Source organism: Rhipicephalus sanguineus, unplaced genomic scaffold (assembly GCF_013339695.2).
Source record: "Rhipicephalus sanguineus isolate Rsan-2018 unplaced genomic scaffold, BIME_Rsan_1.4 Seq1234, whole genome shotgun sequence".
NCBI classification, from domain to species: Eukaryota; Metazoa; Arthropoda; class Arachnida; order Ixodida; family Ixodidae; genus Rhipicephalus; species Rhipicephalus sanguineus.
The window spans coordinates 82,422-101,458 of NW_023614537.1; the positions used below are offsets into that span (position 1 = coordinate 82,422).

General features: G+C 44.2%; 1 protein-coding gene across 1 annotated transcript in view; it reads right to left on the reverse strand.

Annotated features, from left to right (window-relative positions):
- Positions 1-700: 700 nt before the first annotated feature.
- The window catches only part of LOC119376490 (uncharacterized), a gene marked incomplete at its 5' end in the record, with an annotated part of 35,958 nt that continues 17,621 nt past the window's right edge, over positions 701-19,037 (reverse strand). The window contains 3 exon segments of the mRNA XM_037646299.2: positions 701-814; positions 15,766-15,909; positions 18,074-18,218. Of these exon segments, the coding sequence (XP_037502227.2) occupies positions 767-814; positions 15,766-15,909; positions 18,074-18,218 (337 nt within the window).

Sequence of the window (19,037 nt, forward strand, 5' to 3'; positions counted from 1 at the left end):
CAGGCCTTTAACGACATCGGCAAGGCCACTGTGCGCGGGGAAGTTTCCTCTCGTAACTGTGTAAAAACATTTTTTTTGTGATCAACTTTCTGACAAATTTTTCATGCTGGAAAGTTAAGAACACGATTGTGAGAGCTTATTCTCTTTGAGTGCGAGTGACATTGAACTGGCATTGGACAACAGTGATGTGCATGTGAAGACCCTCTTCGGTAGTGTTGAAATCTGTAATAATTTTTTTTATAGCAATCTCTAACCCTGTGACAAATTTTTTTTTAGTACTATTGTGTTGTCTGTTTGCATGCAAAAAAAGAGTTCCCGCTTTTTTGCGAGCTTATAAAATTTATTTACCGTCCTTAAGGGGATTAAAATTGTGGCTTGTGTTTTGATGGGGGGTCAGCACATCATTCTCTTGGTTTGTGCTTGCGTGAGTTTTCCCACTTGTACGTGGTTTATTAACAATAAAAAAATCTTTCAGTCGTGAGTTTTGGTGCCCGCGTTTTGTCCTCTTTCCTCTTGGTCCGGGCATGTTTCATTCATTCTGTACGTGTGGGATGAGCGACATTCTTCAATCCACATGCATGCTCACATTCGCTGCAACTTTGAATACTTGCAGGCTGCAATGCGCGCGTGCGTGCGCGCGCACGCGCACACACACACACACACACACACACACACACACAAGAAAACAAGAGGCTCTCAGTGACAAAAGTTTCACAGTACGTTTATTTGCCAGATTCCTCACAAGGGGGGTTGTTGGCTAAACAGATCAACCCTGCTGACGGGAGGTGTGGCTGTATAAATCACTCTCGGTGTTCTAGAAAGATACAGAGACAAGTTTGATACGCCCTCGCGCGCGTCGGTACCAGTCGAAACGTTGGTACACAGTACAGAGATGTGAAACTCCAAAAGAAAAGCATCGTGTGGTTTGCAGTGCTAGGTACGGTGGCACCGCCTAGGTGTGGGCTGCATGAAGCAGTGACATGCAATGCGACGTTTAATGGTGATCAAGGAAGCATAGAAAGTGAACTCTTCCTTTCAATAAATTCGAGCAAAAATGCAACAGTACTAAGCCATGATTCAATTCCTGTAAGGTGAAACCAATCTAGCGCCAAATTTTCCCCTAGTAAGCTTGCCAAGGAACACTACCGAATTCCGAACATCTTGTTAACGGACAAAATGTTCGGCAACTTGTTGTACGGCCTGCGAATAGAATGAACTAAATGTTTACACTGTCTCCGAGCCCAATTTGGACAAAGCCGGAGTGACATATTTGCTTTGTCATTGTTTCGAAAGTTGCCAAAGTATAGATGACGCAGCGCTTTCACTGCTTCATACCATGTAATAAAATGGGATTAAAAAAAAGCCCCCAAGAAAAATAATCGCTGGGGTTTGATGTGCCAAAACCACGATATGATTATGAGGCACAGCTTATTGGGAGCCTTAGACCACCCGGTGTTCTTTAACGTGCACCTAAATCAAAGCACACAGGTGTTCTTTGCATTTTGCCCGCATCTAAATGCAGCCGCCATGGCCGGGAGTCGAACCCACGCCCTCGAGCTTAGCAGTGCGACACCTTACCTGCCAAGCTACCACGGCGAGTTCACAAGAACAGCTAGTAGTAGATATGCTAGTGGTTTAAAGACAGTTCGAACTTGTTCAGCCATGATATCTGCGGCAATGCTCCAAGAAATTTCTTGGGGTCTGTGCCATGTAAACTTGAGGATAAGAAGCTTATGGACCACTCAAGCATGAGCTAAGAAAAACACACAGCCCTTGGTATATGTGCCAATATACGGCCATTTTGAACGCACAGAGCGTCCCAATCACTGGGCATCATGCACGGAACAAAAGAGTGGCTCGAGTTGGTCTGCGATCTGTTTGCAAAAATTCTGTCCAGAAACACGATAAATAGCGTTACTTTTCAGCACGGACAATGCTGATCGATATCTGCATGCGTCTTTTAGTTGACTCATGGCATTGCAAACTACCGAAAGCCAAAAGGTACTGTTTTATTTTGCGCTTAGACAAGGGTGTGCCTCACACACAATGCCACCAGAGACTTGCACCTGTCTGAGCCTTGCAATGACTGCCTCATTTGTGCCCGCGCAGCCACTGTAATATGTGGCTTGGCTCATGGTGATTGATGAGGCTAATATGACTGCAATAACTTACCTCATTTGCAATACGTTTATTCAAAGTACTCTCTATAACTACACCACACTGCTATTTAGCAAGTGTTGCCTAAAACAAGTAAGTTGTGCCTACTGATTCATCTATCGATTTAGCGTCACTTGCAAAGCACACTCTTCTTTCCTCTGTAGCAGCGTAGGGCCGATTTGGTGCTCCATGTGCTAGGGAGAACTTGCTCATAACAACACGAAACCTGCCCGTACGACAGGTGTACCAAGTGTGGCACATACATTACCAGTTAACAATGTCATGCACACAAATTCCTTGCAAGTACCGCACACGCAAAAAAAAGGTCATGCTGAATAGTATGCAAGCATTCACGAGACGTACCCTGTGTACGTCGGATTAAAGTGGTCCACAGGCTTCCTCCACCAATGGCAAGCTGTCGCTTAGTTAAGCACGAGTAACGACGGCACCACCAAACTCGTTAAAACGCTGTGTGAGAAACCCAAGCGCGCCTGCTGCCCAATCGGCCACACGCACCACATCCAACACTCGCGACAGACGTAAGTATACGCAGGTAGATGGCGTAGAAGTGACTACCCGAGCGGCAAACCTGAAAGCGCGCGGGAAGTAATCAGCAACAGCATGTCAATAAACTACGGCAACAACAGCAACATATTATATATATATAATATATATGTATATGTGTGTATATATATATATATATAGAGGCATAAAATATGTGACATACCCAACATCCTCACAAAAAGAAAGGGAACGTACAAGGGTAAAAAAAAGCAGATTCCGTCCACTGCCTTAACGACGGAAGAGTTCTTCACGTTAGGCCATCATTTTTCTCCTTACACGACGAGCGAAGCACTGTACAAAAATGAAAAAAAACAAACATGGTATTCGTTGCACAAACAAATTAGAACAAGAAGCGGGACACTCGAAAAAAAGTAAAAATCACAAGGCGTACAAAAACTCGAAGGGTCAATGTACAATACGACCAAAGCGCGCAACGACATGGTGCCAAATAAAACAACCCGGACAGCGTGGATCGAGCTTGTCTAGAGCAGTCATGTAGCAGACTTGGTCCGTCTTGCTTGTGAGGCAAAGCACAGATAACGTATTGCGCTATTTTTGCCCTATGTCAGCGGCTATGACGGTGCCCAGATGATGTGCACCAAGTGGCTGACCCCAGCGAGGGAAATTACCCTGGTAGGTGACAAAACGAGCAAGAAAAATCCTTGTACTCACGGGTGATTGGATCCTCAAAAAGAACTGATCGAAAAGAATTATCATGCGCAAATTCTTTCATTTTTGAAGGCGACCTGTTTTTCACCGGAATAGCATTGGTGTCACCGAATTCATCGCTCTGTACAGGAGGTGCTAGCAACCTGTATTACAAATCACTCAAGTGTTGTTGCCAATTCTACACCGGAGATGTCTTGCCTCATCCAATTTCGCACGCTAGGCATTATTCTCAAATGAACACAAAGCAGCGGTGATTACTCTATAACGTACAGTGACCATGTGACGCGACACGAGGTCACTGCCAGGGCCATTCGGTCCTGCACTTTGCCACAATACAGCGAAGCATAGCCATGCAACACGCGTGCTCCACGCTTTTGCAATCAACTGTGAACCCGGCGCAAATTGTTAGGCAATGCTAGCACCGTTCTTGGCCGGCTGCTTGACAATTCCGGACAAGCGCGATTCACGCTTCGCAGACAAAACGCGTCCGTCTACAGCTCGTTTATGATTACTATCGTGATTATCTCTAAGCCCGGTCGTGTCTGTACTCGAATTGGTGGGTGAAACGTACCAGTAAAATGAACAATTGCTGCATGGAAGACGATCCTAAAAGGACAAGCCTGAAGAGACAATACGGACAGACGGGAAACAAACACACATACGGAAACGGCAACACGGCGTGTTTGTCAGTCCACGCCCGCCATCTGCATATCAGCGTTCCACCTAGTCGCCGCAAGAAACAATCTCTGTAAAAACACAGGATGAAACTGAATCACAGACTCCTTTAATCACACAAACGTACCACTTGCTAAGAAGACAAGCAGCTCAACGCTAAACGTAAAATATAACATATAGAACCATTTGCCGCTAAATGATTTCCAACACACCAACGCATCTCGCAGACTTAGGAATGTAACGGCAGCTATCGGCCAGCAGTGCTGCGACCAAGCCTAAATATATAATGATAATGTAATGAGCACTAGCACCCGTTATCTCTGCTCTATATTAGTTGGTAATAATAATCTCAAATATTATAAGTCATGTGCCAAGCAGAGAACTGCGTCTGATCTGCCACTAAAGAAGTGTAATGCCTCGCAAGTCAACAGTCAGACCTTAACTTGGTACAACCACGATTGTGATGTCTTACAGCACTCGTGGGCCCACCTACCAGCAAAAAAATAAAAAATAAAAATAAAATAATAATAAAAGAAAGGAACAGTGTTAGGACAGTCAGAGTTAACTGGAACAGAAAAAGTCACCCCGTCGCAGATGTTTCAATTCAAGGTGACTTGTTACAATTGGAGCTTGATATAATGAATACAGATATAACGAAGTAAATGAAGAATAGTCTTGTCATCAACAACAGCATTAAGTATATGCCTTTATAACAAATTTCCTGATGTAACAAAATTATTTTCATGTCAGACTTCATTATGATGAGGTCTGACTGTACAATTTGGGGTTACAGCCAACCAAGAGGCGTCAGTTGTTAATTGCTGTAATAACAGCAATTAAAATGCCACAGACACATTATATGTGCTATATTTATGTTTAGATTTATGGCAAAGAGAGATCACTACCTTTCTGTGATAAATACCTAGCATTATTAACCTTTTTTATTTCATTAATGAGAAATCGTTACTTTTAGAAAGCCATGCACATTTATTAACTGTAATAAAGATTGCTGTTACTGCAGAAAAAGTAAGCTTTGCAGTTTAATGTTACCTGAGAAAGTAACTGGTTGCTGGTAATGCTCTTATTAGTGACTAGTTACTGTACAATGCTGCGTCACCGCCACAGACACGAAAGATTATACAGTTTAGGAAAAGTTCCCTATTTAGCAAAACAACTCTTCAAAATTCCTGTAAGCCAGGTTTTGACAAGGCTGAACCCCCACTGACACTTTCAGATCTACAAGTACGGTGCCAACAGCCACCATAATAATTTCGTAAAATGTCCGGCTTAAGGAAATATGCCGCAGCTCCATCTAATTCAGCCACGCGCCTTAAGCCCTTTATCGAGATTTACCCATTCGAATGACCTAAGCCCATTCCCATTCGACCCATTCGACTGACATACGGCTATGACCTTCCCAACTCGGTGAACGACTAGCCGGGCAAACAAGCTTGTACACAGAACTACAAAGATAGATTTGCAGTTGTTACATTCTCTCTCTAAGTGTGACTAAAAGGCCTGCGGCTCTGTCCAAATTAGTAAAGTTGAAGGTTAACCCAAAGGTGCTAGATGGCCAACAACACGCATACACTGCTGAAATGCGACACAGAAATGCAAGAGGCTACACATAAGTATAGTTTAAAGATTTACTTAATTAAACATTGTACTGCATGGCTGCAACAAGGTTTGTTGGCCTGCCCAACTTTTTTTTTTTATATTAAATATTTAGGCACTGATCATCACACCTGCCTAATTAGGTGCACTGAAGCTTACTGTCACACAATCCTGACTTGGGTGTTTCTCAATTTATGAAGCACTATCAATAATAAGAATAACGACAAAGTGCTTTAGCAAAATATGAGGATTTCGGGTTCGTTAATATCGCGGTTAAGCTTTATGAGTGAGGCCGATAAATACCAAGAAACGTGAGCGAATGTGAACACAATTTATACGTTTCCACCTCAAGTAATGACCACAATTAGGACCGTGTAAGTATTGCACTGAAATAAACGTAATAATGATAACAAGCGCTTTAACAGCAAATCTCGCTGAAAGTTTGTTTAGCACATTGTTGAGCTTAGCATACGTAATGAGATTGGTATGCTAATACGTTTCCGTATAGCTCAATTGGACTTCATTACGAGCTGTGAGCACCTGCGATGACGTAGCAGCTGCTCACATAGTCCCAGCACAAATGCGCTTATCGAATTTTTTTAGCTTTATCTGATTCAACACAAAAGAGGCCCTGGTGCTAAACCAAAGTTCTTAAATGCAAGGGAGTGCCTAACAAGCCTAGCACAACCAGTGTTGTCTACATTTCACACGAAAAACCTAGGAGAGGGGAACCAGAAAAGTGTAAAAAAAATGCCATTGCCCTTTTACTAATTCGGTGCTACGGGGTCGTCATTTCTTTACCATGGGTACATGAAGTGCTTTAGAGAGTTTCAGTAATCCATTCCTTGACTAAAGACAAGCGAAACTGCACTGGAAAGACTCGGTCGTCACCGCCACAAGCCCCTCTAACACCGGTTCATGGAGAAACTGGCATTTGAAGTGTCGTCAAGGAGGATTTCAACCCCACTGAGTCATCACTAGATTGTCTAGCGTCCGAGTTTTCCCTCACTACGAAAGGCCAACAATGCTCTAAAGTCGGACAGTGCCCGAAATCTTGACCTAGGCCCGCGGAATGTGGACGAACGTGACTCTAACGACTCATGTGATGCTGAATGGAATGCATCTTTCAGTGCAGGGCACAAACTTAACATTTCAAATGGTAAAAAAAAAAAGGAAGTCGGCAAATAAATCTTGATCTCGGCTAAGCTGCGCTAAGTGTAAAGCCGTGTACCATGAAAGCTTAACAGGCTTGCTTTCGCTCATGATGAGTCACAAGACAACACCCGCGTCAACTTGGCAACACGCACGTCAAACCACTGATACAAATCGGTTTTAAATGTGACAGTAGCGGGCTGTGCAGAAATGTGCGCGGAATTAAAAAGCAAAAACAACATTGCTGCAAGTTTACGTGCACTTGGAAGCACCATATAAGTGTATGCCTTTAAAAATTATTAGCGCGGTCACACAAATGCCAACTGGAAAATTGTCCTCCCCTTGTTTACTTATTAACACTCAGGACCAATTAGCATTGTCGTTTGCGATCATGATGCAGGAAAGTTGCTGGACAAGAGCAGTCAGAGAGTTGTTGAACCACGAGTTCCGTCTGCCGAGCACTCCCACGTGATAATCCAGCCTTAATCGCATGCCCAATCGCATGCCCAACTCCCTTGCCTTTCGAATTAAGATTATATGACTAAGCGCAAGGAAAAGTGATCGACCGTAACTAACTGCAGTCACAACAAGTTACAGTGGGTGATCTCAGCCCGCTTGTATGCACAACAGCCATGTTTAGCCAAGAAACTAAATTTATATCAATGCTGTCATGCTTAAATAACCTGCTGTCATGCTTAAATAACCGTTGTTAGGCCTAACATTTGGTTGAGCCTAACTTGGCCTGGGCCAAAAGTTGTTAGGCCTAATGTTTGGCTAAGCCTAATCACCTTAGGCCAAAAGTAGGCTTCAGAAATGTGATGAGTAGCATATTTATCTGAGGCACTACTTGAAGTTCAAGTTTTTAGGTGTAGGCTACAACAGTGTGGCTACATTTCAGGCCACACCACAGTCCAGGGCTATATGGAGTTGGTTGGCAACCGAAGTGGTAATGTTCTTGAAGTGAACGTCAAACAGCAAGGTGATGAAGGTAAGCAGGCAGTACAATGTCCATGTGATGGAAGAGTCCAGCATGCAGTGGTCAGCGGGTTGTCAGGTTACTTTTTTCGCTTCACAGCTAATGGCGTGCCTGGACATCCTGAGGTGAGAATTCAAAATCCAATCCAATCTGACATTTGAGGGTAGATGATCGCAGCGTACTTGTGCAAGTTGTTACCATCTCTCTACGCTCCGCAACAAGGTATGACTTCCTTGCCAATTGACGACTGTGCGACAGGTTTGAAGGGCAAAGGAACTAAACAAAGAGTTACATAGCTATTGCAGCATGCGATCGGTGCAAATACACGAGCTAGTACAAACTTGACAAAACATGTTGCCATAAACGCAGACGAGTCATTGAAGCTTATTGGAGCAGCGGCAACATCGAGCATGGACACTAGGGAAACTGGAAATCAGTTGACATGACATCGTAAGCTTTCAGTTGTGATAGCGTGGCAATCGCAACTGCCACCGAAAGACCAACTGTACAAAGAATGGGGCCAAAGTGTTTTCGAGACCCAGCCCCATTTTCAATGCCCTCGGGAAAAAAATTCCATTTCAGGAAGCGCGAAACAGCATGATTATCATGACAATGAAGCAGTCCTTAGAGGCAATAGTTTAAAAAAAAACTGATATCTTTGGTTTAAAAGCGTGGACTGTAAAAGATTACACGTACCACGATAGGGAAGCATGAATTTCAGACAGAAATATTATACAAATCTCTTTGGTTAAAAGAAATGCTTGCAGCTCGTTCACTGACCACACTCAGACATGCTGGAACCTCAATTCAATATTACCAGACGTCTAAAGCAGTTTGCTATACTGATATACACTGAAAAATCTTTAGCGAAGACAGCATGGCTTTTCCAAGCGTCACAAGAGAAAAGCATAGCCGGGCATGATTTTCACTGCATGCAGTCGCCTGGTTTACAAGACCACACCAACGTGTGGCAGCGCGGGGAAGATACATCGTGGATTAACCAATCTTTGAAAAGCCATGTTCAACAGCACGACTATGTACAACAGGTTTTTTTTTGTCGTTTGATGGCTATTGTAAGCATTCTTTCCCGACAAAGCCAAGCAAGGTGGTCCTCTATAGCTTTCAAGCGTGGAAGGAGATGACAGACTGAAGACAGAAACACAACTAAGTACTTCTTGCAAGCTATTCTGTTTGGCAAGCACAAAATACATATGAGTTGACTCTTATGTTGCAATAACACTAGTGTACTCGGACTTAGGTTCACGTGTAAGAACCGCACATTCGTGTCAAAGGGACACAAAAGTAAAACAATGAATCAGTTTAGATGGATAAATTGTACTCAGAGAACTCGAATGTCAATTTTACCGTCAGAGGTTTATTAATAGAGGAGAAAATCAAAGCCAAAGTCTTATTTTTAAATTTCATGCTGAAATCTCCATGTGTGAAGTCATGGATTTCGAAATATATTTTTCATATTTTGGCGACATTGGCTCAAAGAAATTTCCTGAAAACTTGGGATGTTAAGTCTATGTCCCCCTCAGATGACAATTTGCTTCATTTTTAGTACACTCAAACCTCATTATAACCAAGTTACATCTTACACGAAAATAACTTTGTTATATCCGAAAATTCGTTATAAAAGTATATCTCTAACACTGTATCTATTGCAAGACTATTCTTCGTTTACTTCGTTATAACCGATATTTCGCTATTCCGTGCTCATCATATCGAGGTTTGAGTTTAATTAGGATCTACGTAGGACCCAGTAGACGCCATCAAAGTCTATGACGTCAATGCGTTTGGCGTGGGAATTTTTAGGTATCGTCGCCACCCGCAATTTTTTCTTGCGCATTTTCTCACTTACCAAGCGTCTTCTCGCGGCAAGCGTGGAGATTTTGGAATTGCAAAAGATTAATTTACTAATATGGGAAGAAATTGTATTTCTCTTTTGTGTCCCCTTTAAGTTTTCACTCTGTTTCGATAGGTGCGAAAATTTACGTTGTTCCTACACAAAACTTATGATACGTTGAAAGTGCAGAAGAAAATGAAACGAGAGAAACTCTTGGGTGACTGTTGTCAGGGTGACTCAAGAAAAAATGCCACGTAGTATGTTTTCTCCCTTGACAAACATTCTGCAGAATCTGCAGGACATTACGTGCTTGCGCCGTAGGTTTTGCAGAAAGTACATTAACCAACTCGCCCCGTCGCTATTCTCTTGACAAAGTAGAGACAATTCCATATTCCCTTCAAGGTGGCCGTCATGTTACAGCGCTCTGTGGAAATGGTTTAAGGCCCGTCAAAATGCACTAGAAGCTAGTGTGTGCATTCCTGCCCACAGTCCTTCATTTGCACTTCAATGCTAAGAAAATGTGCAAAAACATTGGAATTTGGGTATAACAAATGCAGATACTATAACGAAATAAATACTCGTTTTTCGCATACGCCAGCATCACCACCCTATTGACACACGTGACAATACACTTGTAACAAATATTGAATATGTAACAAAAGTACCATCATGTCAAATGTGGCTTCCATTACCTGGAAAAAACAAACACAGATATAACAAAATAAATCCACAATGGTCGTCACCGGCAACAATGTCACAAACACACTGACAAATACAACGTGACAATACGATTATGACAAATCTAGAATACAATGAAAGTACTATAATGTCGAATACGTCTTTCATTACCTCGGCAAAAGACAGTTCTGACGACTTGTAACAATATCAATCTTCGTTTCTGAACTGCATCGTTGTCACGAATGTATTGACACACATGACGTCACAGCAGGCTTGCGAAAAATTATCGAACGCAGTGAAGGTATTATCACGTCGAATACAACGAACAAAAATATAGCCACCTATAACAAATCTATAACATTTCTGACCCTTGTCGGCGTCGCAAACACGGACATGCATGACATGACAGCATGCCTGAGAAAAATCTTTGAATGTAACGAAAGCATTACCACACTGAACGCTTCTTTTGTTACGATGAGACTAGCTCGTGTTAATGTTGACAGGGCCATGCCTGCACATACTTGCAGAGCTCTCTGGCGTCACTATTAACGAAACCCAGTGAAGTTCCATCATGCCAACAAATATCACTAAATGCACAAGTACAATAAACTCTTCACAAGGATCATCAGGAGATGAGTACAGAAAAAAGAACTGGGATCGGGAGTGCAGCGACTAGATGAAGCACAGCGAAATCACAAATATTTGGTATGCCTATTGGTTATGCTCAACTTGTGACAATTCCCTCAGCTAGTTCGTTATTCCTGGTAGTACAAGCTAGCCTGAATAGCTTGCGGCTAATGCGTAAGTTTTAGCGCACACTGAAACCACTTCAAGTACAAAAGACAAGCACGGCCTAGTTCCAACCTATCCGTTTCACGAGGGTTAAGCAGCACAGCCAAGGGGGACAAGAAAGCGTTTGTACCTAGTATAGTACAAATTGTCGAAATGCTTAATTTGGGCTGCTTGGCGTGCTGACAGGTGCTGCCACAACATGGCGACACCAACTCATTCGGCCACTTTCGGCAGCTGCGTCGCACATCGCTCCCACATAATTTTCGAAAACTCCAATGTCAAAGAGTCGTACGCGATTGCTTGTACTAACAGCTCGGAACTCTGCCTCAACAACTTTCTTTTAACTTCCGTCAAGTCGAGGAAGTTTCGACAGTTTGCAAGATTTCGAATCGACGCGAGTTGACCACGTTAACTGTGCCAGCGCATCGAGACGAGGGCGCGAGAGCGAAGATGACGTGCACACAGAAAAACAACTTGAGTCCGTGTCTTAACGCAGTGCAGTATTGGCCGCATCCCACAGACTCGCCCGATGACAACTCTTGGTTATGAATGAAGTTGGAGTCTGCAAATGCGACGCGCTTGCCAAAGAGACGCACGCACATGCTGACTATACATCGAAGCAAGCTAGAAAGTCACAGCAACGAAGCTTGTCCACATAACACAATGTGAGCAAACGTGGGAACAGGTATGATGCAAATCAAGTGACTCGTACGAGACTGCGTATAAGACTTCACAGGCTTCGTTAAGGGCACCGCCCACAAAAAGACAGACTGCTCGTGTAGCAAAGCTTTTCGACAGACAATGCAAACACTCACGCATACGTAGATAACTTCCATAGGGCCCACTGTCACAGTCGCGAAGTTTTTTTGCCGGCTACAACTCCTGGCACAACCTCGGTGACAAATGTGGTTTACGCTCGATTCAGGATAACTGGACTCGTGACAGAGGCGTGTCCTTAGGACACAATCGCGTGTTCAACCCCAGCTTTTCCGTTTTTTAAACACGTCGACAGGAATATGCAAGAGGATCACATATAAAAGTCACAAATGCCTTAGTCGAAGGAAACGTTACTAGCACTGTCACACTTGATATTCAGTTTCCGAGACATCGCTCTGGAAAACTGCTCTTGTTCGAGCTATCAGCTATAACTTGCGATAACGAGGGTTGCTTAAACGATGCACTGGAGTACAGACGACAAAACTGTGGGGCCTAAAGCAGTGACCGTTACACAGGATCCATGGACTTACACCCGCCAACACTGACACACCATCAACTAGACGTTCACAAGCCAAGTTTCTCAATACAGTTGAGCGCGTATATGCCAACAAACACTTTTACATGAGGAGCAAAGTTAAGACATCACCCAAAAAGCTCAAGTTTTCACGTAGACGCGTCACAAGAGAGCTTGCGCCCGAAAGCACACGATGCTGCTTACAGAGAGCGCAGCATGTTTGAAAGACACTCACACCTTTTTGAATTCCCGACGTTTTTTTTCTCCCGTCATCCATTCTGTCGCTACGAGAGAGGGCGCTCCCGTAAAATGCGAAAGGCGAGGCATCGGCCGCAGCGATTCTCGGAAATGCGCAACAACAATGCTCACAGCTGGCACTCGCGAAACATACAATCCTCGCTACGTTCTAAGTCACGTGCAACAGCAAGTCGCAAACATGCCGCGATCACCCGTATCGCAGGAAGCCGTCACTCGAAGACACAGCGTGACACAAATGCGGGTTCCCCGTAAGTGGAACAGTGAAAGGGAGAATCTTTTCGACCGTTCATCTGACGCGCATCGTTGCCACAGATGGGGACGGACAGAGAGAAATTGCAGAGTGGAAACAATGCAGTGGGTGTCGCACACAGCAAACATCACTTCTCGGACGCGGACACGACAGCTATGACGCGAGGGCAACGTATCCACACGAAAGCACCCTGCAGATTTTGTGGAGCTTAATGTGTGGGCCAGCAACAGCCAGTGGAGGTGGCAAACAGGGCCTAATCATGGGTCATTATACCTATATGGTTCAGTCACCAACTAGCCCAGGTCTCAACCTTATTGAACTTCATAACCATGGGTGGTGCATGTTGTTATAAAACAGCCTGCTGAAGCGGGCTTGTAACCAAATTTTAAAGGAAAGGCTTTGAATGTGCGTGGCCTTACGAAGAATTTCCAGGTTTGACTCCCAATAGTGTTCAATGAGGATTGCAATAGCACTAGTGTACTCGGACTTAGGTTCACGTGTCAGAACCACACATACTAATGCTCAAGGGACAAAAAAATGAAACAATGAATTGGTTTAGATTAATAAGTTTTACTCAGAACTCTAATGTAAATTGCCCCATCATAGGTTTATTATACAGGAGAAAATCAAGGTCAAAGTTTTATTTTTAAATTTTCTGCCAAAATCTCCACGCGTGAAGTCCCTATTTTCAAAGTGATCTTTCGTACTTTGGCGACACTGGTTCAACGAAATTTCCTGAAACTTGGTATGTTAAGTCTGTGGCCCCCTCAAAGGGCAATGTACTTCAGCTTTACCAATTAAGAACTACGTAAGCCCTAGTAGATGGCATCATAATCTATAATGTTGCGGCGTTTGGTGCATGAATTTGAAGGTGGAGTCGCCACCCACCATTTCTTCTTGCATGTTTTATTGCTTAAAAATCGTCTCCTCATGGCAAGCGTGGCGATTTTGGAAATGTGAAAGAGTAATTTACTAATACAAGAAAGATTGGTTTTTCTCTTCAGTGTCCGTTTAAGAAACAGGAAAATATCTAGCATTCCTAGTGCTAAGAGCTTTTGTCACTGTTGCTTTGCTTTTCCCCGCATTATGCGCTACAAAATCTCCACACACTACACCGCCGAGTACTGATCACTCACATTTCCACGAGGGGTGTGGCGCCCATCACTTGGCACAGCACTTGTTCTCAAATAAAGAAAGCAATCGCTCATCTCGACTAAGGCAGTGCTCTTCTAAGAAATGCTTTGTTCTCTTTCCGTCTATCTTTTTTTTTAACTCCCAAGAGCAGCAGAAAGTACGCCCTACTGAGGCAGGAAACAAACAGTGCCTTCGCATTAGCCTGTGCAAGATGCGCACGTGAGATTAAGCCGATTCGACGAAGCCCATGACAGAAGCACACGGAGTGCCGCTTTACTTAAGTCTTGCACGTGACCCATGAAGCCATTAACTTAGTCCGCAGCATAATTATCAATAGCGTTCGAGCTCCAGCATTGTAACTATTACGCCATACTTATCGCGGTTGTTACTAGCCATGGCTAAGCAATGCTTTTCAGAAGAGAATGCAAATAAAAAAAAACTGCCAGTCACCTGTCCGACGTAATCGACGCTAACGTTACGTTTACAGATTGCACTGCAGCACATACGACCACAAAAGCCCAAATTAAACTTGGTGCAACATTTGCAGGTTGGTACAACTGCCCACCGCTATTAGGTGCTACCAATACCAAGCAACGAGAGATACCGACGGCTCAAATTTGCAGAGCCACCAGGGGGATGGTACAGTCGACTAGTTTTTATGGACGAGGTAATGACAGAACAATGCCATCAGACCGTACTACGAGTTGCTACCAGATACCATTTCCCAGAGGTGATACCAGAGGCCTGTATCTGTGGAGTATCACCGATTTGGGGAGAATGCATTAAGTGGTTCCCACGAGTGGTACACCCGCACAATGGTACAATCACAGTGCGGTACCACAACCAATGCTAAATCGTGGGTGACACCAGCTGCATAGATCAACAGAGAATTATACTGCGTTGACGTAACGAAAGTATCTACCGTAGTGGCTCTTGCTGAGGAGGTACCAAGTGAGAGTGCTACTGGGCAATGCCACGATGATGCGGTACCAATACCAGACTGTAGGCAATACCAATTGCACGTATCCATGGAAAGTTATAACCACTTTGAGGAGTAATGGAAGAGCTGAATGGTTCCAACTGGAAATCTGCCATGTGGTTAGGAGTAGAAAAACGTTCAGGACTTGCAATTAGGGGAGGGGGGGGGGCATTGGCCTTTTAGAAACGAAATGTATAGGCAGGCTCCTCTGACAAGCTGTTGCATTTCGCCAGTGGTACCGTCAACATACCACAAAATGTGCTAACACGAAAACAAAGAGCGAAGCGACCTGCAAGGACTGGATCTTTCAATAACAATAGTAACACGCCTCTTTGAAATTCACGATGGCCGCAACAAAGATTGAAAAACGAAAACAACCTCGGCCCTAGTCACGCTCAGCGTAAGTGAGCACACTGCCTATGCTGCACTGCGGAAGCGCAAGAACGCCCTGCATGCATTTTTCAACAGGACTCCACTGCTGGGCTATATGTGGTGCACATAGCGTTGATCCGTTGTTACAGTGTAAGTTCGCCATTACAATGCCCCTCTATCGTGGATCAGAGAAAAATGCCGCCGATTGCCACGATCCGAGCTAGCGAAAACTACTTCCTTGAGCGCCGATCACTGACCGGCGCCTCCCAACAAGGCGTGCTATTCCAACTTTTTTTCAGTCGCTTCCCTCAAGTGCTGCTGTACGGCCCATCCTCGCCCCATTTCCTTTTCATCATCATCAGGCGAAGAAGTAGTTGAGGGCTCGGTTGACGTCGTAGTCGGCTGCGAGGCTGACCTGCACGAGCGCCTCGCGAGGCACCGCCTCGCCGACGACGTCGCGCAGCTGCTCGACGCAGACCTCGAGCTGCGCAGAGTCCTGCGTCAGCGGGAGCTCCTCCAGCGAACTCCAGGCGCTTGAGTGCGCGGCTCCCTGCTCCGCCTGTGGAGCGTGAAAGAACTTTCTAGTAATTTTGCTTTCACTGGATTTATTCAGCAAACAATAAATGTCATAGTCCCACTACAAAACGCTAAGGAAATCATAGATGAAAGCATACGCTCTCACGAGACACCCATAACGGGGCCATGACACGGCCACAGGCACGTAGGCAAGAATTTTTTAAGGGGGGGGGGGCACTTGCTGAAAACCTTGACTATTTGAGAAAAACGCCTATTTTCATTATTTAATTTTGGTAAAAACACCTACCTGACCAAAATTTCAGGGGGGGGGGGCTAGGGCCACCCCCCTGGCTACGGGCCTGCATGGCCATCCTACAATTTTCGGTTTTCAGCAAAAAATAAAAGTAGAGGGTCTATTTTACATATGCACACATGAATAATGCACTGTAAAAAAATATTTCGGTACAAAATAAACCCCAGAAGTCACCGACTATAAACCCCGCCCACCAGCGACTGCCATATAGCCATGGCGTGTGTGACGTCATGGGCTGCATCAAGTGAGCCGTCGTCTTCTACCAAAGTTTAAGCCGCTGCAATAGTTAAATTTCAATGCCAAGCTGAAGAAAACTGAAATAGCTCGGCTGGACGTGCAGTTGACCAGGCAACAATATCGTTCCCCGGAATGCAGGCGCTCGCACAGCAAGCTGCTGATTATGTCACTGCTCGCGGGTGCGTCAGTGTTGCCTGACTCTCAAGCCGCTTGCGTCTTTATAAAAATATTCAATTATAAATTAAGTGCTCGACCAAACGCGATAAAATTTCGCCAGCTTGCTTGTGAACACAGAAGGGTTATCCCACATAATACGGATTACGATCGCAAATTAGGTGTCATGGCCCCTTTAAATTTCTCTGAGGTTCTCAGTCTCATTGCACTGTTCCTCCCCCCAAAACCCTGTGAAGTCTTCTGCACCTCACGTGAAATCGCACTGCCTCAGGGATCTACTCAGAAGTGCACAGCGCTGTAGTGATAACACATTCGCGTAAGTGGCAAGAAACCTTTGTTTTGCCTCAAGGGAGATGCTGCTCTTTAAAATGTTTCGTTTAATTCTTCATTGATTTTGTTGAAACTTGCCGAGTTTATGTGTACTTGTGTGCTAGTCTCAAATATGCAATTATTCTTTTGATACATTATGTAGCTTTTCAAGATATCAAACATTTCATGTGCCTCTTTCCGGGCAAAACCTTTCCTAAACGAAGAGGATTACGAAGTACTATACAGGTGTGTATCACCTATATCACCTATAATATGGACTGTTAACTGTTTCTATTAATGAACAACGGATGTTCTAAACCTGCTTGAACAAGCTTTAGGCTACGTTGAACATTCGTGAGTGAAATCCCAGTTTGATGTGGACTCACTCATAAATGTTCAACATACCATAAATTTTTTTTTTTTTCATATGGGTTCAGCACATCTATTCTTGTTTTACTGCATACAGTTCTCACACCAGATTATTCGGATATCCAGATTCACGTTGTACCTTTCCAAGTTTAGGGAAAATCTTGCTCGGGATAAGGCACACGAAACGTTTGGTACCTTTTTGTTTTTAAAGAGCTGCCTCCCCACTTAATCGTAAGGCGGGAATGACGCTAACAATGCAAATGAAGGCGCAGGCACGCTGAACAATAAATTCACAGTATCCCTTATGCATTGGCCTAAGACGACTAGACGACTGGTAGGCGAAAGCCATCTTCTTCATTTCTTTTTTAGTCGATGTACTGATCCTGCACCGCTGCCCTCCGAAAGCTTTCTGCACCTAACGTGACTTTGCACTGCCTCCAGGATCGGAGGCAGTGCAAGCTTCCTGCATCTCACCTGGTTCTGCATTGTCTCTGTGATCGGCCTACGTTCGACCCAGGGCTGATCTCATGTGATGACGTCATCATATGACATCACAAATTTTGGCAATCTGTGATGCCACGATGATGTTACCACACGATGGCGCAGTGCACCAACGCTGCCGGTCAATTTTCGCGTTTAATGAGGCATTTAAGACTTTCTTCATTTTAACACGATGTCGCAACAACTCATCTAACGCAGCAGAAAAACACACGGATACATGCTGCAATGTTACGTCAAATGTTATGATTCTCTCGAATGCAATGCCGAGTTTATCGTACGATCGCTGCCGCACTCGACAACTGACCTGCGTTGCATCCGTCTCCTTCCCAGAGATGCTCAGCGCCGAGGCAAACTCGTCAATGTCGAGTAGGCTGGACGATGCCGAGCTGGGACTGGCGGGCTCGAACTGGCACCCGAATGGTATCACATCTTCGGATCGCTGAGAACTTCTACATGGGAGTGAGGGAGAGGGAGGAAGGATACTATACCAGTAGGCATTGCATTCTTTGTGTAAAGAACCTGGAGCACAGAAAAAAAGACGATTCACAAAGTCGATGAGGGTGGCAATGTGGGCTTATTGGTATTGTATTGAATTTTACTTGATGGTAGCGTAAGCTAAAGACCGGGACAACAGAAAAGGCACACTCGACACAACACAGCGCTAACTTTCAACAACTATTCTGCCGCATTTACTTGAATAATACTCGTACCCTTTTTTCTCGAAAAGTTTACCGAGATTCGGGGGCGCGCTCATTACGCGGGTTAAAAATTTCGGGAGAAAAATCAAGCTGCAAGTTTGAATTCTTACGATGGCTACCGCATGCATAACCAAAGAATCAAGCTAGGTAAGGCCTACCTTTGCGTAAACGGCACACATTCACTCGGCTTTGCATGAATTGCTTCAAGGAGAGCACGGCACACAGATGGGCGACCGTGAGAACCCGAAAAAGAAAGGGGTGGGGAGGTGTGATAAACTGTCCTTTTCGTCATCTTCATGCCTTTTATGTGCACTATATCAAAGCAATTTTAGCTGAAACTGTAATATGTCTGAAAAGGTACTAATTTAATCTGCACGGACGATCTGAAGGGAGCTCAAAGTCACGCAAAAATCGGAATACACAGAGGCGTTGTGTCTTTCCAAAACCACCTAGTTCTTTTCCATTCATGCCATCATTACTATGCTACAGTTAAAACATACAAGTAATGTTCCCTACCTTAGCTTCACTGCCTGTTGGTTTCATTAGGTTGCGTCTAATAAAACAAACAAG